This window comes from Tamandua tetradactyla, chromosome 4 (genome assembly GCF_023851605.1).
Source record: "Tamandua tetradactyla isolate mTamTet1 chromosome 4, mTamTet1.pri, whole genome shotgun sequence".
Taxonomy (NCBI): Eukaryota; Metazoa; Chordata; class Mammalia; order Pilosa; family Myrmecophagidae; genus Tamandua; species Tamandua tetradactyla.
The window spans coordinates 53,800,202-53,824,191 of NC_135330.1; the positions used below are offsets into that span (position 1 = coordinate 53,800,202).

Here is a 23,990-nt window from a genome sequence, read left to right on the forward strand (position 1 = left end):
GCAGTATTAACAAACTAAAACACAAATTGAAAGGGTAAACCACATGATCATCTCAATTGATATGGAAAAAGCATTTGACAAAATCCAATATTCTTTCTTGATAAAAACAGTTTGAAAGATAGGAATAGAAGAAAACTTCCTCAACATGATAAAGGGCATATTGAAAAAAAGTTAAACCCTGCTGACATGATACACAATGATGAAATATTGAAAGCTTTCCCTATAAGATTAAGAACAAGACAGGAATGCCCGCTGTCTCTACTCTTTTTCACCATTGTACTAAATTTCTAGCCAGAACAATTAAGCAAGAGAAAGAAATAAAAGGCATCCAATTGGAAAGAAAGAAATAGAACTTTCCCTATTTGCAAATAACATGATCCTGTATACAGAAAATCTTGAAAAATCCACAAAAAATTTACTTGGACAAATAAACAAATTCAGCAAAGTGGCGGGGAATAAGGCCAATTCCAAAACTCAGTAGTGTTTCTATATACTAACAAGGAACAATCTGAAGAGGAAATCAAGAAAAAATGTCCACTGAAAATAGGAACTAAAAGACTCAAATATCTAGGAATAGGGTGAACGAGTAGTTCAGAGGTAGAATGCTCACCTTCCATGCGGGACACCCGGTTTGATTCCCAGACCATGCACCCCCCCCAAAAAATATATATATATCTAGGAATAAATCAAATAAAGGAGTAAGATACTTATACATGGAAAAACTACAAAATTTTACTCAAAGAAATCAAAGAAGATCTAAATAAATGGAAAGATGTTTCATGTTCATGGATTGGATGACTATTGTTAAGATGTGAATTCCAATAGCCTAATTTGCAGAAGTGGAAAACAAGTCTTCAAATGTATTTGGAAGGGTAAGGGGCCTCAAACAGCCAAAACCATGTTGAAAAAGAAGTACAAAGTTAGAGGACTCATATTTCTTGACCGTAAAACTTACTACAAAGAAGCAGTGCTCAAAAAAGCATGGTTCTTATACATGGATAAATATATAGACCAATACAATCAAATGGAGAGCTCTTAGACCCTCACATCTATGGCCAATTGATTTTTGACAAGGCTCCCAAGTCCACTCAATTGGAAAAGAAACTCTCTTCAACAAATAGCTGAGAGAACTGGCTATCCATATCTAGTGAAGAAGAATGAAGGAGACCCCTACCTCACAACATGTGCAAATATTAACTCCAAATGGATCAAAGATCCAAATATAAGAACCGGTACTATAAAACAGCTAGAAGAAAATGTAGGGAAGCATATTCAGGATCTTATGTTAGGCAATAGTTTCTTAGTCTTTACATCCAAAGCATAAATGACAAAAGAAAAAATAGATAAATAGGACCTCATCAAAATTAAAAATGTTTGTGCATCAAAGGACTTCATCACAAAAGTAAAAAGATGACATACAAAATGGGAGAAATTATTTGGAAACCACATATCCAATAAGCGTTTACTATCCAGAGTATATAAATATATCTTACTACTCAACAATAAAAAGACAACAACCCAATAAAAATTGGGCAATAGACTTGAATAGATATTTCTCTAAGGAAGATATACAAGTGGCTAAAAAGCACATGAAAAGATGCTCAACATATTAGCTATTAGAGAAATACAAATCAAAACCATAGTGAGATACCATTTCAACTCACTAGAGTGGTTACTATTTAAAAAGCTAGAATATTACAAGTGCTAGAGAGGATGTGGAGAAATACGAACACTCATTCATTGTTAGTGAGAATGTAAAATGGTGTAGCTACTATGGAAGACAATTTGGCATTTCCTTAGAAAGTTAAGTTTAGAATTATCACATCACTCAATAATCCCAGTTCTAGGTCTATGTCCAAAGGAATTGAAAGCAAGGACTTGAGCAGATACTTTCACACTGATGTTCATCAGCCATATTCATAATGGCCAAAAGATGGAAGCAACCCAAATATCCATGAACCAATGAATGGATAAAAAAAATGTAATATAAGAATACAATGAAATATCATTAAGCCATAAAAAGGAATGAAGTTCTGATACACGCAACAATATAGATAAACCTTGAAGATCTCATGTTGAACAATATAGGCCAGACACAAAAGTACAAATATTGTATAATCTCACTGATAAGAAATAATTAGAATAGGAAAATTCATAGAGTTACTAGAAGCTACTAGAATACAGGTTACTGGGAGCCATTTTGGGGGAAGGGAATGGGGAGTGAATGCTTAACTTGTACAGAGTTTCTGTTTGGGATGATGGAAATGTTTTGGTAATGGATGGTGGTGCTGGTACACAACATTGTGAACATAGTTAACAGCACTAAATTACATATTTGAGTGTGGTTAAAAGGGGAAATTTTAGGTTGTTTATGTGTTACTAGAATTAAAATTATAAAAATGAACCATAGAAGTGTACAAAAAAAAAAGAGAGAGAGAGGTCACCTGACCTAATAGAAGCCATCTAATAAGTTAACTGGTGGTTTACAGCATAGCCTGATAAAAATGATGCAGTATATTGATCCAATTCCCTTCTCAAATGTTGAAATCAAAATTCAAAGATAAAATTTTTCAATGGCCATTATAATTATAGAAGCAGACATACAAAGGAGAGGTTTTTTACCAATGATAAAACACCTGACTAATAATCTTGTACTTCCTAATGCCATTGGCTTTTAAAAATATTTATTTATTTATTTTTATTTTTTTATTAATTAAAAAATTAACAACAAACAAACAAAACATTAAGATATCATTCCATTCTACATATATAATCAGTAATTCTTAATATCATCACATAGTTGCATATTCATCACTTCTTAGAATATTTGCATCGATTTAGAAAAAGAAATAAAAAGACAATAGAAAAAGAAATAAAATGATAACAGAAAAAAAGATTATATATACCATACCCTTTATCCCTTGCTTTCATTTATCACTAGCATTTCAAACTAAATGTAGTTTAACATTTGTTCCCTCTATTATTTATTTTTATTCCATACGTTCTACTCTTCTGTTGATATGGTAGATAAAAGGAGCATCAGACACAAGGTTTTCACAATCACAGAGTCACATTGTGAAAGCTATATCATTGTTCAATCATCACCAAAAATATTTATTTTTAATGACAAATCTTTACACACACATTCCACACATGGTGTAAAATCATTGGCTCACAATATCATCACATAGCTGTGTACTCATCACTATGATCATTTTTTAGAACATTTGCATCACTTCAGAAAAAGAAATAAAATGAAAAAAGAAAAAATCATATATACCATACCCCTTACTACCCAATTTATTTTACCCTTTGTCCCCCCCATTATTTATTTATTATTTCTCCTTTTTTTTTTTTTACTCATCTGTCTATAGCCTGGACAAAAGGGGCATCAGACACAAGGTTTTCACAATTACACAGTAAGTTATATCTTTATATAATTGTCTTCAAGAATTAAGACTACTGGAACACAGCTCAACAGTTTCAGGTACTTCACTCCAGCCACCCCAATACACCATAAACTAAAAAGGGATATGTGTAATAAAGCGTGAGAATAACCTCCAGGATAATTTCTCAACTATGTTTGAAATGTCTCAGTCACTGAAACTTAATTTTGTCTCATTACTCTCTTCCGCATTTTGGCCAAGAAGGCTTTCTTAATCTCTTGATGCTTGGTCCCAGTTCATCCGGGGAGTTCTGTCCCTCATTGTCAGGGAGACTTACACCCTGGGAGTCACATCTCACGTAGAGGGGAAGGCAGTGAGTTCACCTGCTGAGTTGGCTTAGAGAAAGAATAACGCCATTGTCTTAAACATTTTTCTGGCTTCCTAAGCACAACTCTCCATAAAATGAGTTCCTCCTTACTTCAAGTAACTCAATTTAGTCTCTGTTTCTTCCAATGTAATAAATAACAATTTCAGTAATTAACTCTTCTGTTCACAGGTTATTATTAAAAATTAATAAAGAAAATAGCATCTTAATAGGAAATCATTATTTACAGAATTTCAGAATTCAGCCTTCATCTTATATATATATAATGTGCCAATAATTTTGTTTTTATCTATATCGTTTTAACCACTTGTGATATTTTATCGGACCCTTATTTTACAAGTTAACTTATTTGAGCATTAACATATTATGCTGACAAATTCAGCTGACTTACTGTAGCACCTCGGTTCTGGAGCCCAGCCTTCTGTTGTACATTTGGTTCTGTCTTCCTGTTTCCCAGTTAGGGTTGTATAACCAGCCAAGCAGAAGAATGGCAATTTTTTATCTATGCCCATTGGAAAGTAATGATTTTTAAAAGTATAGTAATATTGGGCAATCCTTCCATTTTGTACATTAGGAAGATCACAGGTTTTCTCTGAAATGAATAAACGTAAAGCTGAAAATTGAAACAGATAACTAAAACTATTCATTTGAAGTCAAGCAACAATACAGTTTTAAATTAAAAGTGCTTTACAGAAACTCGAACACTTATTTTCTATTGTCTAACTTTTTAAAGAGCTTTTGTGATAATCCTAGCCTTCCTTTTCTTTCTTTATCAGAATTAATCTGCCATCAGCCAAAATTTCAGGATAAAACTGGACAGGCCACTGCCTCAAGGAAGCTTTCCTTGACTTTTCCCTGACTGTATAACAGCACTCTCCAACAGAAATATAATGTGAGCCACAAATGTAATTTTAACATTTCTGGTAGTTACATTAATAAAAGTAAAAAGGAACAGGTGAAGTTAATTTTTTTATTTTTTATTTTTTATTTTTTTTAACATGGGCAGACACCGGGAATCAAACCCGGGTCCTCAGGCTTGGCAGGCAAGCATTCTTACCTGCTGAGCCACCGTGGCCCGCCCGTTAATTTTAATTATACATTTTACATCAACATATTCAAAATATTTAAAATTCTTTTTTATTCTATAAACTCTTTGAAATCCAGAAGGTATTTACACTTACAGCACATCTCAGTTTGGACTAGTTACATTTCAAGTGCTCGATAGCCACACATGGCCAGTAGCCATCATATTGGATAGCAGGGCCCTAGAATTCAGCCCATAGAATTTTTAAATAATGGCATTTTATTTTTACTAATTAGAATCAAATCAAGTAATTAAAATTAATTAATTACTTTTTATTTTATTACTTTTATTTTATTTTTTATTTTTTAAGATAAAGACAGACAGCAAATTTTACAAATAAAACACTTGAGCAAGAACTTTACAAAGCAAGTTATTTAAATGGCTAGAACGTTATTTTAAGGGAAATACAAACCACTATGAAACAGTACTACATACCTGCTGGAATAATGAAATGAAGCATGGAATACATCAATGATTGACAAAGATGTGGAGAAACTAGAACTCTTATCATACTTATGGGAAAATAGTTTGGCAATATTTATGAAGATGAAAATACACAGATCAAAATCATGTTTACTGATAGTAAAACATGCATTTGTGCACTCAAAAATGTGAAGGAATGCTCATAGCAGCACTATTCATAATAGCTCCTAACTGGGAACAACACAAATGCTCATTAATGGGAGACTAGATAAATACATTTTAGAATATGCCCACAATGCAATACTATACAGCAACAAGAATGAGTGGTGAATATCATAAAAATAATGTTGAGTGAAAGAAGCTAGATACTCATGAGCACCTATTGTATGCATTTAATAAATTGTTAGAAGAGGAGGAATTAATCCATGGTAATAGAAATCAGGATGGTTACCTCTGGGTTTAGTGCTTGTAGGAAGCTTCTGGGGTGCTATTCGTGTTCTGTATCTTCATCTGGGTGACGTAAAATTTTGTAAGATTTATTGAGGAATACCTGATGATTTGATATATTTATTCTCTAAATATATTATACTTCAATTAAAAGTTTATTTTGTTAAAAGATTCTGTCTTTATTGGAGACCTTGAAACAGAAGAATGTTTAAAAGAAAGAAACCCTTGAGCAACCCCCAGGGGTTGTGTGTGGGGAAACCGCAGTCATTGGTGGAAGCAGGCCTAGAGGCAGCAGGATTACTTTCTCTTCCATGCCTGGGCAATCACTGCCTATTCTATTGCTGTCATAAGATATTAAATAATAGCAGTGCCAAACCAGGGCAGAGAGAACTGGGCATTGCTTGGGTGAATAACATGAAGATATTTACAGTGTGTAATGGAGAGGAGAAGCAGATAAAAATCACGTGCAGACTAGTTGCCATCCCTTGAGATATCTTCTCACCATTTTCTATACCTAAGCACCAGAAAACTATAATGAAAGGACTGTTCTACAAGATAAGTGCCGTGGTGGATGTACAAGGAAGTTTCGGGAGGGGCAGCATTTGCTTGGCAGTGAGGGGCAACAAACGGGGTGGTCGATCCTAGGTTGTCACTTTCAAGACAGTGTTGGGTCATGTCTCCCCTTTATCAGGAGGTGCACATTACCTATCAAGGCAGCTTATATGTCTTGAGGAACATAAATTTGTGAAAGAAAAAAATAACAGGAAATATGAAAAGCTAAACCACAACAAAAATTCAACAAACTGGACAATCAATACAAGATCTAACAAAATTAATGGAAAAAATAGATCAAGAATTTTAAATTTGCTTAATTAATATCCTTAAACAGAAAAGAGAAGATACTGGCCATAGAAAAGCAGGAATAAGTGTTTACAAAGAAGAAACGTGTATAAATACTGAGTATGGAAATAAAATAGTTGCTGTAAATAACTAATTAAAAATGAAAAATGGCAGAATGTTTGGGAAGCCAAAACACTAGTTGGTACACTTGAATATATTGTAAAGAAATCATCACTGAGGGCATTAGGACTTGCAAGATGCACAATTCCAGAGCATCATTTACACCATACGAATCAGAGGTGGGGAAAAAAACAGAAATTATAAATAAGGTAAAATCTGATTGATTTGATCACATCAAAATTAAGCATTTATATTGATGAAAGTCCGTATAGGCAAAATTAACACAGACATAATGTTTTACAAAGAGGAATGACCAAAGTCTCAAATTGATGCAAAATTAAGATGTACAGTGTACAAAGAATTCTCACACATAAGCTATAATAAGAAAACAAAGCAAGAGTGATCAATAGATATAAATAAGGAAATCACAGAAGTCTGGACATTAAGTATATGAAGAGATGAATAAACTACTAGGAATCAAAGAATCACAAATTAACCTAAAATGAGTTATGATTTAATAACCAAAAGAAATGGCAAAAATAAGAAAAGTGGGTAAGATGAAGTGCTGGTGAGGATGATGGGAAACAATAATTCACATCCTCTCTTGTAAACATGTAATTTGAGATACTCTGGAAAGTAGTCTGTCAGTACTCAAAGAAATCAAGTACAAGAATTGATCCAACAATCCTACGTGTTAGTAAACGCAGGCCAAAGAAATTCTCACAGAAGCAAGGAGAGCAACATTTGCTTCATAGTTATTTGTGGCTAGGAGGAAATTAGAGGTAACTAACACATCTATCATTAAGAGAGTGGTTAAGTAAAATAAATGAAATACTATGCCCCAGTTAAAAGTAAAAACAATAGATTCACAGCCTGGAAATACATTTTAACAGAATAGAATTTAAAAAAAAAAGACAAAGTCTATAGCAAGCTCTCATTTATGTGAATTTAAAACACATACACAAAATAGGATTCACAATTTACAAAGCTATTTAAATATTTAAGAACATATCAAAATGTTATAGTGGGCCCTAGTTTCCTAGTGGGGGAAATGCGGTTGAAATGTGGTTGGTGATCGGGAATAAAGGTGAACAATGTATAAAGAAAGCAAGGGTATGGCCATTCATAGAGCAATGATGATTGTATGTATGAAATGAGAACTAACTCAATTCCTGCCCCTGAAGTACCCAAGTCGGGTAGCGGGAAACATGGGAATAAGAGAACAAGGACCCTATCCCCAAGCAATTTATAAATCTTTGTTTGCATGAGATAAGATTATAAACATATAACTATTTAAAAATTAGCTAGAATATTGTAATGTCTTCATGGTATAGACAGTAAAAGATTTTATATGAGCTGATTCTTCTTAGACTGAAAAATAAAATTAAAGGAAATTTAATTATTCATTCAAGAATTATCCTATTTGGGAACTAAAGGTATCAAATAAGCTGAATTCTATTTCATTTTCAGAATTTTAAGTGCCTATCTTTTTGGGGGGTGGGGTGGAGCCGAAAATGTGTAGTAAATTATCTTACCAAATGCAATTCCCCAAGGTATTTATTTGTTGTGGTTACAACTTTGCATATTTACTCTTGCTAATAGATAAAGACATGCATGGCTTCTTAACCCTACAGCCCACCAATACTGATAACTATTTTTAAATACCCTACACTTGTACATTGCCCCCATATGTCATTCTCACACTAATCTGGTCTACAGGCAGCTTGGCTATACAGCTAGGGTGTCAACAGATCTTTCATTACCTGGGCAGTCTTGCTTTACGTCTGTTGTCCCAACCTATTTATTAGTACAGCCCCCTTTCACTATCAAAAGTGAGTATGCTTAGATCATTAATTACATGATCACCCTACTAACCATTTCTTAACAACTTCAACCAATGAGTAAATCATTGGGACAAAATTTAAAGTGTCAAGATGAAAACTCTTGCTAATGATTTATGATGATTTCTTCTTTAGATTAGCCACATTAAGCTCTTACTTTATGATCAAAGAATTAAAGTTGTACAACTTTTGACAATCTTAGGAATGGATTCTAGCATGAAATTAGAATTAAGGTTAACATGTGACTCCTAGATAACAGTGCTGTTAGCCTGAATATTATGCAAACTATTTAGTTCTTGGTCTCCTATTCCCCCAAAACTAGATATGCAAAGGATTTTTGTTTTGCTTTGTTTTGTTTTTCTAAATGTGCTATTATAAGGAAAGTCTGCCTGAATTACAAGAAATTATATTTATGTTTGTATAAAATAAATTCAAAACATTAGAACTCAAGTTGTATGAATATTAGACATTCATTTATATTTTTTAGAAAACAAAGAACTTTAGAATTAATTTTACCTTCTGCATGGAGTTCTCCTGAGATGATTAAAATGATGGTAAAAAACAACTCTGACTTCATCTTCAATGGTGTACTTAATAAAGATTTTAGCAATTCTAAAGCACTATGAACTCCTTATTAAGTACACAATACTTCTGAAAAAAAGGTTAATTATTTACAACATCTGCTGAAGTCCTTTTCTAACAAGACTTGTATTTCATTTAAAATATTTTTCAAATAACTCTAAAATAACTCAACTATATTACTGGCATAACTTTTCATATTACAGTCCAATAAGAACATGATAACCAATTAGACCAAAAATAGCAGAAGCATAATTAACTCAGACTACATAAAAAACGGGGTAAATGCTCAACTTTAATTCCCAATTGTAAGTCCATAGAGTAAAGTTCACTTGTGGCCACTGATTTCTTTACCACTATTCATCAAAGGAAAAGATGAACTTAGGAACATGAGATAACGGATACCAGGTGTTAAAATGTGGTGTTGTTTAGATTGCACTGCTTGAACTATTATTATTATTATTATTATTATTATTATTATTATATCTAGAATTGAGGGAGTCTGCTCTGTGTCAAGTTATGAGGTAAGCATTGTGCTATATTATCATTCATTTATGAAAAGGTTTCAGTACCCCCTCTATTCCAGGTCTTTTTCTAGTTTTGCAGTTACAGGGCAATAAAAAAACAGAGTATAATTCCTTCCCTCATGTAATTTACATTCTAATGGGTTTTAATTTAAACTAAAAAATAGCACTGTGAGGTAGAAGCTATCGCTGTCTCAATTTCATAACTTTTTATTAAATATGTTAACAGAAAAGTCCACATGCCAAAATATACAGATCAGTGGATTCTCACAAACTGAACACATCTGAAAATCAGCATCCAAAACAAGAAACAGAACATACAAGCACCCAAAAGCCCCCTTCCAGCCACTACCTATCCCTGTCCCCAACATTAAACACTATCTCGACTTCTAACAGCACAGATTAGTTCTGCCTGGTTTTATACTACATGAAAGGAATCACTTAGTATATATTCTTTAATGTCTGGCTTCTTTTGTTTAACATTCTGTTTGTAAGATTCATCCATATTTGGGAGATGTAATAGTTCCTTCTGTTTTGCCTTTGTGAAAATATTCCACATTATTGCCTTTTGTGAATATGCCACAAATTATCTATCCATTCTATTTTTCATGGATATTTGGGTGACTTCCAGTTGAAATATAATGTAGCCTCTGCTTAATTTTAGGGATTTTTTTAGTCTGGGAATTTTCCAACATACACTCAACTTAGAGTCCACCATTAACATTTTACTAAATTTTTTAATAACATATTTATCCATCTCTTTTTTTTATGAGTTTTGATGTAAATTGCAGCTGTGTATATATGTCCCCCTAAATATTTAGGCAAATATATTATTAACTAAAGATCAATAGTTTTTTAGTTTATTCTTTTGATCTGAATTTTACACAGGAATGCATAAATATTATATTACACTCTATGAAACTTGACAAATGCATATACCTGTGTACCTCAAACTGCTACACATTGCCATCATCCCAGAAAGTTCCTTCATGCTCCTTCCCAATCAGTCCCTACCTGCACTTCCCATAGGCGACCACTGATCATATTTTTCATCCATATATATTGACTTGTTCCAGAATCTCATACAAATGGAATCACACAATTAGCATTCTGTTTTGTAAGATTCTTTCACTCAATATAATGTCTTGAGATGCATCCGTGTGGCTGTGTGTTCCAGTAGTTCATTCCCTTTTATTCAATTAAAAAAAAATACTGAAGCTTAGAGGGTGTTGAAGTTGAAAATGCTTGACATAAAAACATAGCTAGCAAGTGTTGGAGACAGAATTCAAAGAAAGACCTTTTATAAAAAGGTAAAATTCATATTTGCTGGGGAAGTCACAGACACATGCTAAGTGGCTATCTCCCAATCTTCTCCTATCCCCTTCCACAGCTGCCTCGTCTTCTATTGAGCAACACTGTTTTAGTCTATTTTCATTTCACAACCAGGGGGAGATGATAAATCTAATGAAAAGGGTCAACCAGACCTTAAAACAGATAACCAGGAACAAGCAGCCCCAGATGCTAATCAAGGCGGTAATTCTCAGTGGCAGTGTCCTGTCACGTCAGAGTGGATTATACCACACTCACACACAAACATAGATTTGTCTTTCTTCTCTGATACAAAGTGGGGCCTGTGAAGGTGACATCTACTGATGCCAACCTGAGCACTTCTGGCCACCTCAGGAGACCAGCCAGATGGGATTTCTTCCCTGCTTTTGATCCTTTGTGCTGTGTAAATAAAAAAGCGGTCAGTTGTTGAGTTTCTGTTGTACCTGGGCCTGTGTTTCCTTCATGCTCCAGGTGCCCCACTCCACAAGAGCCATATATTACAATTAAATATCTAAGTTTTTAATAAAGATTCCTAGTTATCTAGCCACTTTGGAAAAGTTTCTTACAAAGCTAAACAAAGTCTTAACCCATGCCCCAGTAATTGCGCTCACTGGTATTTATCTAAGTGATTTCAAATTCATGTCCACACCAAAACACACACACAATGTTAATAGCAGCTTTATCCATACTTGCCAAAACTTGCAAGCAACCAAAATGACCTTCAATATGTGAATGGATAAAATGTGGTATATCTATACAATGAAAATTTTTCAACAATGAAAACAAAATGAACTATCAAGCCACAAAAAGACATGGAAGAAAATAAGTGAAAGGAGACGGTGTGAAGAGACTCTAATCTGTGTAATTCAGACCAAATGACATTCTAAAAAAGGCAAAACTTTCTAGGGCTCCGGGGAGGGATGGAGGGATGAATTGGAAGTCAGGGTGGTTTCAGGGCAGTGAAAATATTGTGCCATGTTGGGTACATGACATTTTGCATTTGCCAAGATGGATAGAATTCTGCAACACAAAGAGTGATGTCTAATGTAAGTATTGATTTTAGTTAACAATAATGTATCAGAATCGGTCCATCTATTGCGATGAATATGTCACATTAAGGGAGGATGTTAAAAATGGGGGAATTAAAAAAAATAGGGGGAATTGTGCAATTTAGAGAGGGATGGGGAAAGTGGGTATATGGAAACTGTACTTTAATTTTTCTGTAAATCTAAGACTGCTCCTAAAAATAATAAAAAATCTATTAATTTTTTAAAACGGAACTAATATCTATTAATTTCTGTAAATGTGTTATACTTAAAATCAAACTAACCAAGGAGATATTGTCAAATGGTTCAAAAATTATAAGACTAGAAGAATAAATTTCATTCCAGGTGAAAACAGAGCTTAACAACTTAATTTAAAAATATATATATATTTTAAATTAGCCAATGCATTTACATGATACTAATTTCAAAGAGTATAAACATCTCCCTCCCACACCTGTCTCTTAATCACCCTGTCTCCCTCTCTGGAAAGTAAAATAATGTCTTCATATCTTGTAATTTTTTTTTGAGAGTTGTCTTAAGCATAGATACATGTAAAAGGAAATAAATATCTTGTTCATTTTCTTGCACTTAGTTGTATATATTGGCATTTACTGCGCAGGAGTGCATAATTTCATCCTCGATTGTTTTTAGAGTAGCATATTTTTCTAATATTGATATATATTTTAAATTGTATTTTATATTGGGCAATGGAGCTGTTTCCAATATTTTATTATTGGTGCATTGCCTAACATTGTACATACATCATTTTGCACATGCATGAATTTGTGAGTAGAATAAATCAAAATCTCTAAGTCAAGGGAAATGTGCATCAGCAATATAGATAAATTCTGACATGATTTTTCCAATGAATTCATGCCAATTAACTTTCCCAGTAGAAAGGTATGAGAGGATATTTTCCCATGTACCAACATTGTTTGGTAGTAAACATTTCATGCTTCCAATATAAGTGAGAATGAAATCGCTACAATTTAATTTACATATGTCTTACTGTGATTGAGATTGAACAATTATATGTCATTTTCAAAACCATTTTTATTTATTTTTTCTATGAGTTGCCTATTCATGCCCTTTGCCCATTTTTCTACTGAGCTGCTATTGTTCTTTATGGACTTGTAGGAACTCTTTACATATTAAAGAAAATAGAACTCGATCTGTGATTTTGAGTTGTATGTATTTTTCCTAACGTGGTTTGTCTTCTGAATTTGTTATGTGAAATTTTTTAGCAATGTGTGGCTGTACCTGTATTAGTCAAGATTCTCTAGAGAAAACAGAACCAAAAGGAGATACACATACACCCACACAAATATATATACACATATATATAAACATATTATAAATACACAAACATACATATAAACACACATATATACTAAGAGATCCATTTTGAGGAATTGGCTCAAGCTGTTGTGTGCACATCTGTACTCTGCAGGGCTGCAGAGTAAGCTGCCAGGTTGGCAACTCAGACAGAGGTTGATTTTTTTTTTTCCTCTGGGAAACCTGCTTCTGCTTTTAAGACCTTGAACTGATTGGATGGAGGCCACTCATATTACCAAGGGTGATATCCTTTAAATTCAACCGATTGTAAATGTTAATCACATCTACAAAATATCTTCACAGTAACATCTAAACTACTGTTTGGACAAACAACTGAGCACCATAGCTTAGTCAATTTGATTTATAAAATTAACCATCACAGTTCCCCTACATTCTCTTGATTGGAACCAAGCGGTCCCAATCATTTTTTGAATGCTACATCTTTTATCCCTGATTTGAATTTCTACCTTTATCATACCAAATTATCATATAGTAGGTCTGTTTATAATCTATATTGTTTAATTGTTTTGCTCTAGTCATGTTTTAGTACTATTCTGTTAGTTACCCTAGCTATAAATATATATGAATATCTACCAAGTCTACTCCTGACAGTTTGGTGTTCTTTATTAGAATGTTCCCGTCTAATTCTGCTTGTTTAATTACTGTTGATCTAGTAGAGGTTTGGGTTAAAGAATTTGGAGTCACTTATCTCTGATTTATAATCTCAATGACTATATTGTAACTTTGGAAAGGGACAATTTCTTCATATCTACATTTCTTCATTTCCAAAACAAAGTCAAGAGTAACAACTACCTCAAAGCTTTTATATAAATACTACTGAGGATAACTCAGTACTCTAAAGTTTGCTAATCCCTGAAAGGCTATGATAAAAAATGATTTCAGAGACAAAACAGAAAGTGATGATTGAGAAATATATTCCTAAGAAATATATCCTAATTCAGAGGAAAAGGGGGCAATAATACATTTAGTTGTATTGTTCACTGATTGCAAAATACAAAATTGTAAATGTGTCGTTTTCCTTTTCTCTCTTTTTTGTTCTTTTATCATCTTTCAGTCTTTATATGTGAAATAAAAAATGCTTTGAATAGCCAACTATACCAAGTTTCTTTAAATTATGTAACTGAATGTGTTCTATTTAGGGCAACACGTGCTTGACAGACAAAGCCATTCCTACTCAACAATTTGCCAAAATCTGGCATTATAATGAAAAATACCAGAAAATTTGGCTTACTCGACTTCTTTTCATTTCTTGTAGAGTTTGCCTTTATAGATGCTAAAACCTGGATACTAAAGACTATATTTCTGAAATTTTAAGACATTGCAGCTTCTATACTTGACCTAGTTTCCGCTAAGTAGATGCATGCTCAGATTTGGACGTCAAACTTGAACATATAAACCAGAAGCCACATTTCTAATCTTTCTGCAGTTTTGCCTAATTAGAACAATTATGGGAGCAAGTAGCTTTTCTGAAGCTAGCAGAGCAGAAGCCCTCGAATCTTGTTTCTAGCTACATGAATGCCAATAGGCAGGCTGTGGAGCATTCGTTTCACTGACAAAGATTACATAAACATGACATTGTCTTAAAGCCAGCATTTGTGGAGGTGTACTCCTGATTCCTAAACATTTAAATCATGGCAGAAGTAATCCCTCCTGTGGCAGGTCAGTTCTATGGGATATGTATGTGTTCTTGTTGTCATAAGTTGTTTTTTTTGAAACCTTATTTCTGTATAACAAAACTAAGTCTAATTATAATAAATGCCTGAGAGTCACCTCTGAATACCTCTTTGTTACTGAAGTGTGGCCTCTCTCAGAGCCAAATTCTGAAAATAAACTTACAATTCCCCCACTATGTGGGACACGACTCCCAGGGATGAGCCTCCCTGGCACTAAGGAATTATTGTCAACTGTTAAATCAGTGACACATTTGAAGAAAGACCTGATACAAAAGGGGGTAGAACTAAATAAAATAGAGCTTCTATGGCTCAGAGACTTCAAATAGAGTTGGGAGGTCATTTTTATAATGCAATTTTATTGAGATATATTCATATACCATATAATCATCTAAAGTACACAATGAATGGTTCACATTTTCATTGTATGGTTGTGTATTCATCACGATTGATTTTTTAACATTTTCATTACTCCAAAAATAAAAAGTAAAAACAAACACCCAAAATATCCCATCTCCGCATTACCCTGTTATTTATTTATTGTCTTTATTTTCTAACAGATCTGTCAATACATTGGATAAAAGGAGTGTTGGTTACAAGGTTTGCACAATCACATGGCCACACCATAAAAGCTATATAGTTAAACAACCATCTTTAAGAATGAAAGTTGCTGGATTACAGTTCTGTAGTTTCAGGCATTTCCCTCTAGCTACCCCACTACACCACAAACTGAAAAGGGATAGCTATATGATGCATAAGAATAACTGCCAAAATGACTTTTCTACTCTATTTGAAATCTCTCAACCATTGACATTTTATTTTTTTCTTATTTTCTTAACTTTTTTATTGTATAATATAACATATATACAAAGCAAAGAAATAAAAAAGCAATAGTTTTCAAAGCACTCTTAAAGAAGTAGTTACAGGACAGATCCCAGAGTTTGTCATGGGTTACCATACGATCCTCTCATAGTTTTCCTTCTAGCTGCTCCTTAATATAGGAAGGTGATAAATATTTTTTTATCACCACAATCAACTTTTTTTCCTTCTTTTTTTGTGAAAAATAATATATATACAAAAAAGCTATAAACATCAAAGCATACACCTCAATTAGTTGTAGAACATATTTCAGAGTTTGACATGGGTTACAATTCCACAATTTTAGGTTTTTATTTCTAGCGGCTCTAAAACACTGGAGACTAAAAGAGGTATCAATTTAATGATTCAGCATTCATATTCATTTGTAAAGTCCTATCTTCTCTGTATAACTCCACTATCACATTTGGTCTTTTCATACCTTCTTTGGGGTTGTTTGGGCTACAGCAATTCTAAATTTTTGCTATTGGAAGGGTCTGTCACTATTATGGGGTAGGGAGATGGAACTATCTGATGTTCTGGAGAGACTGTGCTAGGTTTCAGGACTTGTTTGGACCAGGGACCCATCTGGAGGTTGTAGATTTCTGGAAAGTTACTCTAGTGCATGGAACCCTTGTGGAATCTTATATTGCCCAGGGTTTTCTTTAGAATTAGCTGGAATGGTCTTGGTTGGGGGTTGGCTGGTTATGATAGGTAGCAATGTCTAACTGAAGCTTGCATAAGAGCAACCTCCAGAGTAGCCTCTTGACTCTATTTGAGCTCTTTCTGCCACTGGTACTTTATGAATTGCACTTCTTTTCTCCCTTTTGGTCAGGATGGAATTGTTAACTCCATGATGCCAGGTCTGAATTCATCCCTGGGAGTTATCTCCTCCATCGCCAGGGAGACTTTCACCCCTGGATGTCACGTTCCATGTAGGGTGGAGGGCAATTATTTCACTTGTAGAATTGGGCTTAGAGAGAGTGAGACACATCTGAGCAACAAAAGACATCCTTCAGAAGTAACTCTTAGGCATGCCTGTAGGTGGTCTAAGCTTCTTCGCTACCTACATAAGCTTCACAAGAGTAAGATTCATGATCGAGGGCATGACCTATTGATTAGGGTGTCCCTAAAGTTTGACACAGTATCAGGGGATTCCCCGATGGTAGGGTTTAATAGTTCCATATTCTTTCGCCCATCCCTCAGGACTTTGCCAGTACCTTTTGGTTATCTGCTTAATATACTCTAGGATGTGTCCAGGCATTACAATAAGCTATAACAGGATTAAAGGACCTCTTCTTTATTCTGTGCTCCCAGTGCTTCAATTGTTCAAATAAGCTATACAAATAGGTTGAAGAAGAGTATCCACTACAGAAACTTTCAATTCTGGACTAACTAAACCTTTCTTCCAATGGTCTCAAAGAGTATGTGTGGTTCTAAAATATAGACACTGTCTTCCTTACCCCTATGTTCTGAATTACTTTAACACCAACCTGTTTAGCTTCATTATTGTCTCTAAATATCAGGTTACATATGTAAAAGAGGCTCTCAAAATCCAGAAATAATAATCACCACTCCAGACGTAATGTGTCTGCTCTAAAAGCTTACAATCCAGGCCCCTGTTTTCTTATAAGTATTTTCTAAAGGTGACCGTACCACTCTGTTCTTTTGTTTCTGGCTTATTTTGTCTCATCAAATGTCCACATGTTCTTTCACATCATTGCATGCCTCATGATTTTGTTCCTTTTCGTAGCAGCACAGCCTTCATTAATAAGTATACACCATCATTTGCCAAACTACTTCTCCATCAGTGCATCCTTCAGCCACCTGCATTCATCGGGCATCATGTAGAGGGCCCCATCCATCGACATTTTCAATTTTAGATAATTTCATTATACCCAAGAGAAAGAAAAACAATAAACACACCCTTGCCAAACAAGAAATGTAAACCTCCTCTTAACTCTTGTCCCTTTCCGCATTATTTACCTCTGCTGTTGCTGTGGTAGTGCTGATGGTTCCTTTTGAACATAGTTCATAGCATGCAATAGCAATTTTCCTCCCATACCCTGGATTTAAACCCTCTTTGTACAAGAATCATATCATTGAAGTAATTCTTGTGAGAACTAATTCATGTTTCTAGTGTTATTCAGTGGGACACGTGAGACTGTGCAACCCCTTTCAATCTTGTTCATCTTCAATATGGTAATAATACTTCTAGACCCACTAGAAAATCACCTTCGCTCCCATCTATTCCCTTTCATTCATTGGAGTTCAACCTCATTAGCTAATGGTTCACCCACCTCTAACTTCTATGTATCTTTAAGTCCCCTATATTCTGTATTACAAGCCTCTGATTATACTTTTATGCTGGTCACAAAAGTGGAATCGTACAGTATGTATCCTCTTGTGCCTGGCTAATTTCACTCAGCATTGTGTCCTCTAGCCTTATCTATCTTGTCATGTGCTTCAGGATGCCATTTTGTCATACTGCTGCATAATATGCCAATGTATATATATACCACATTTTGTTGATCCACTCGTCTGTTGAGGGGCATTTGGTTTCTTTCCATCTTTTGGCGATTGTGAATAATGCTGCTATGGCCATCGGTGTGCAAACGTCTGTTTGTGCTGTTGCTTTCAGCTCTTCTGGGTATAGACCAAGTAGTGCTATTGCTGGGTGATAGGGCAACTCGATATTTAGTTTCCTAAGAGACCACCAAACAGTCTTCCATAGTGGCTGCACCATTATACATTCCCACCAGCAGTGCATAAGTGTCCCAGTTTCTCCACATCCTCTCCAGCATTTGTAGTTTCCTGTTTGCTTGCTAGCAGTCATTCTTAGCAGGTATGCGTTGGTATCTCATTGTAATCTTGATCTGTATTTGCCTTATAGTCATAAAAATGAGCATCTCTTCATGTGCTTTTGAGTCATTTGCATCTGCACTTCAGAAAAATGCCTATTCATATCTTTAGCCCATTTTATAATTGGATTGTTTGTTCTTTTCTTGAGTTGTATGATTTCTTTGTATATATAGGAAGTCAAACCTTTGACTGATATGTGATTTCCAATATTTTCTCCTATTGAGTTGGCTGCCTCTTCACTTTTTTGACAGTCTTTTGAAGTGCAAAAGCATTTGATTTTGAGGAGTTCCCATATATCTATTTTTTCTTTTCTTGCTTGTGCTTTGGGTGTTAAGATTAGGAAGCTACCTCCTATTACTAGGTCTTGAAGATGTTTCCTGAGAAGCTTTATGGTGCTGGTTCTTATATTTAGGTGTTGATCCACTTTGAGTTAACTTTTATGTAGGGTGTAAAATAGGGGTCCTCTTTCATTCTTTTGGCTATTGATCCAGCTCTTCCATGCCCAATTATTGAAAAGACTATTTTGCCCAGTTCAGAGGATTTGGGGGCCTTGTCAAAATTCAGTTGACCACAGATTTGGTGGTCCTTTTCTATACTCTCGATTCAATTCCATTGATCAATGTTTCTATCTTTGTTCAAGATAGAAACTATCTTTGTAATAGGTTTTAATGTCAGGAATTGTTAATCTCCCCACTTTGTTCTTCTTTTATAGGATACGTTAAGATATTCAGGCTCTCCTCCCCTTCCAGATGAATTTGGTAATTAGCTTTGCCAAATCTTACTAGTAGGTTGTTGGAATATTGATTGGTGCTGTTTTGAATCTGTAGATCAATTTGGGAAGAACTGACATCTTAACTATATTTAGCCTTCCTATCCATGAGCAGGGAATGTCTTTCCACCTATTTAGATCTTTGATTTCTCTTACAACTTATGTAGTTTTCTGTGTCCCTAGTTAAGTTCATTGCCAAGTCTTGATTCTTTTAGTTGCTATTTTGAATGGAGTTTTTTTTTTCTTAACTGACTCCTCAGGGAGTTGATTCCTTTCAGTAGTCTAAGCCCTTGTGTTTGTGTGATGTTTGTACAGCAGGGAGCAGGGTATGGGGTGGGGCACTCAGTGTGGTGATTTGTTTCAGGGCAGGTATAGGTATACATTGGGGATGTTACAATGATGATTGTGAATGTGAGTGCCCAGCAGCCAGGGAGGATGTAGCTGTGTGGGTGCACCAGTCTGGGGGATGTAACTTTGGTTTGCGCTGGTCTAAGGCACAGGGCCCTTTGTGAGCATGCCTAGAGCTGTGGCAGTAGGTCGGCATTATGCTTTCATGGATTGGGGGCAGATGTGACCTGGCTGTGCAGGTCAGCACTTTCTCAGAGCTGGGCAGTATGGCTGAGGGCCATGTGCGTGTGCAGTTCTAGGACTGCTGTAAAGTGCAGTTGCCAGAGCTGAATGATGTGATTGGGAACCCATACACATACATGGGCCTAAGAGTGCTGCAAACTGATGCACAGAGCTTGGGAGGGGTGGGGTGGGGTGAGGCTGTGAAACACTATAGGCAGGGGGGCAGGGGTAGCCTGGGTATGGAGGTTAGTGCCTGCAGCCTTTATGCACTGGCAACAGCATCCATGAACGGGGGGAGGGGTGGTAGTGGTCAGGAGGGGTGCAGGAGAGGTGGGTTGGGCTGCACTTGGGGTGGGGGTGGGGGCAGGTACATGCCCTGGGGGCTGGTGGGGGCATGTAGAGCATGGGGGATGGGAGCAGGTGATGGGTTTCAGGTGCATTATGGGGCTGCATTGGTGAGGGTAACGCACCCAAGGAATACAGCCTGGCTTACTTCCTAGTCCCCAGTTCCCATCCATGCACTCCCGTAGGCTCTGTACCTCCGCACCAGGTTCCAGCTTTCTGCCTCTCAGTTCTTCGGCCTCTGCAACCAGGGCTGCCCTATTTGGTGCAGAAGGCTCTCTCAGGTCAGCTGCACTCCTGAATCACCACCTATCACCCTCCTGTCCTTTCTCTAACTTTTCCGTGGAGCAGGGCTAATCTCAAGCTACTCTATTTGGCCATCTTCCCAGAAGTCCCTGACATTTTATTTTCTCTTTCTCCTTATGATTGAGAAGCCTTTCTTAATTCCACAACTCCAGGGCCAGGCTCATCCCCATGAGTCAGGTCCCACATTGCCAGGAAGATTTATACTCCTGGGGGTCATGTCCTACATAAGGAGGCAGGGCAGTGAGTTTACCTGCAGAGATAACTTAGGCCACATCTGAGTAAAAGTTCTTTGAGGGTGACTCTCAGGCATAATTATAAGTAGGCTTAACTTCTCTTTGGCAGGAATAAGTTTCATAAGGGCAAGCCCCAACTGAGGGACTGGCCTGTTAAACTGTTAGTTCCCAAAGCATGTGACAATATCAGGTCTTCCCCAGGTGGGGAAATTTAGTATTTCCACATTTTCCCCCAGTCCCTTATAGGAATTCACAAATCACTTTTTTTTTTTTCTAGTCACAAACCAATAAGATCTCACTCCCTATTCAAGGTTCCATATAATTATGGTGTTCAAATAAACTGATCATACAAGTTAAATTAGATAGTATGCTACAGAAACTATAAGTTTTATAGCAAATAAACATCTCTTCCTTTGGTCTCACACAGAAGTTAGAAGTTTTAAAATTCAGTCAATAACATTCTTTACCCTATATTCTGATTTACCTTAGCACTAACCAGATCAGCTTCATTCATATCTCTAATTGAAGTTTGGTCTCTTTTTCAGCTTTTTAAACAGTTGTATGGGATAATGGTGACTTTCATAGATGCCGAGCTCTAGCTCTGAGTCTCAGGTATCACACAGATACCCAAAGTTCCAGGGAAAGACCAGGATGCTCACAAAAAGCTCAGAATCTCAGAATTAAGAAATAAGAGTAACAACTCCAGAATAGAGGTGACTGCTGTAAGAGCTTACAATCTAGGAACGCTTATAACAAAGCTTCCCCTGATAACCTATGCTTTTGAATTCCATTCTCAGAGTTTGAACATTATAGTTAGTCCATATAGTGAGACATGATATCTGTGTTTTCATTTCGGCTTATATCAGTCAACATATTGTCCTCAAAGTTCATTCACCTTGCATGCCTCAACTTCATTTCTTCTTGCAGTTGCTCAATATTCCATATATATATGCACCATAGTTTCATCTTTCATTCATCAGTCAAGGTACCTTCAGGCCACCTCCATCCACTGCAAATTGTGAATGATGCCACCATAAACACCAGTATACAAACGTCCATTCCTGCACCTGATTTCAGTTCTTCCAAGTATATACCTAACTACAGGATTGCATGACCATATGACAACCCTATACTTAGCCTCCTGTGGAATCACCATACTGCCCTCCAAAGGACTGCACCATTCTACTTCCTTACCAACAATAGGTACATCTCTCTTTCCACATTTTCTCCTGCATTTGTATCTGTTTATTTTTTTTAATTGTTTTTTTTTTTTTTTTTGGCATGGACAGGCTCTGGGAATTGAACCTAGGTCTGCAGCATGGCAGGTGAGAACTCTGCCATTGAGCCACCATTGCACCACCCTGTTTATTTTTAAGCAGTTTTTTTTCCCCCACATATTATACAATCCATCCTAAGTAAACAATCAATAGTTCCAGGAGGTCATTTTGAAGATTACTTGTAGGCAGGTCTCAGCCAGATTTCACAAACTGCCACACTGTGCAAAACCTCAAACAAAAATGCTTCTGAGGGCCCTAAGGACATCTGACAACATAGACAGCCGCATGGCTACATGAAATCAATACCATCTTGGCAGGCTCTACCTGGGAATCTATGAAAAGAGATTTCTCCAATATAGCATGGTTATATTCACTTATAAATTCCATAATCATGATTCTCCTACTGCTTTTACTTGAACCTATAATTTTCAATTTACTTGTTAAGTTTATTTCTCAGAGACGTAAAGCCTCTGAATTGTGCCTACGCCAGTCAAGCCCTGAAACCCAGCAGGTAGGCAGTCAACTTCCACTCTCCAGTTCTTCTGGCCTTCCCTGGACAACTAACAAGAAGAAAAAGATGGAATAGCCCCATCTCAAAAGCAAGGTGTATTTCAATGGCAAGCACAATAATTTCATTTCTCTGCCCTATAATATATACATCCCTCCACAGCTTGAAGCAGAGTACTCACCATCCCAAATCCCTGAAGACTAAGGAATGAACAAAAACAAGGGAAGAATTGTTTATTATTATTTTTGGCATGGGCAGGCTCTGGTAATCAAACCCGAGGGTTTCCTACATGACAGGCAAGAATTCTATCATGGAGCTATCCTTGCACTGCCCATCAGGGAAGATTTTAACCACTGACTACAGCTGATTTATTGTTATTGTGGTTATTATCTTGTGTTAACTGGATAATTTGTAACATTATAATAAAAAAAAAAGTGCTATCATTAATTGTAAGAAATGTTCCACACCAATGCAAGCTGTAGTTGGTGGAGCTGGTATGTGGGACTCATGTATTTTATGTATGATTGTTCTATAAACCCCCTTTTTCAAAAAAGAAAAAAAAATTACACCATGCAGACTGAAAGCTTTTCCTCTAAGATCAAGAACATGAGAAAGATGCCCACTATCAACACTGTTATTCAAGGTTGTACTGGAAGTTCTAGCCAGAGCAATTAGGCAAGAAAATGAAATAAAAGGCATCAAAATTGGAAAGGAAGATTTAAAACCCTCTCTATTTGCAGATAAACTGACCCTACATGTAGAAAATCCTGAAAATCCATACAAAGCTATAGGGAAAATAAACAAATTCAGCAAAGTAGTTGAGTACAAAATCAATATGAAAAGATCAGTAGTGTTTCTATACACTACTAAATGAACAATCTGAGGGACTCAAGAAAAAATTCCATTTATAGTAGCAACTAAATGAACGAAATATCTAGGGATAAATTTAACAAAGTGTGATGCTGTTCTAGTTTGTTCACTGCTAGAATGAGATATACTAGAAACAGAATGGCTTCCAAAAGGGGGAAATTATTAAGTTGCAAGTCCACAGTTCTAAGGCTGTGAAAATGTTCCAACTAAAGCAAGGTTATAGAAATGTCCATCTAAGGCATCCAGGGAAAGATACCTTGGTTCAAGAAGGCCAATGACAGAGTTTCTCTCTTAACTGGAAAAGCACATAGTGAACATGGCAGCACCTGCTAGCTTTCTCTCCAGGCTTCATGTTTCATGAAGGAAGA

The 23,990-nt window shown here is 35.8% G+C and overlaps 1 protein-coding gene across 2 annotated transcripts in view; it reads right to left on the minus strand.

The window, feature by feature from the left end:
• F13B (coagulation factor XIII B chain) overlaps positions 1–9,156 on the minus strand; it is a 54,978-nt gene extending 45,822 nt beyond the window's left edge. Inside the window, exons 1-2 of one of the 2 annotated variants that reach the window (XM_077157304.1) lie at positions 9,043–9,156; positions 4,163–4,363 (exon numbers count right to left, since the gene is read on the minus strand). In XM_077157304.1, the coding sequence (XP_077013419.1) occupies positions 4,163–4,363; positions 9,043–9,103 (262 nt within the window). In that variant the 5' untranslated portion in view covers positions 9,104–9,156. The remainder of the gene's footprint in view (positions 1–4,162; positions 4,364–9,042) is intronic. The other variant, XM_077157305.1, reaches the window with a different exon arrangement.
• Positions 9,157–23,990: the final 14,834 nt, after the last annotated feature.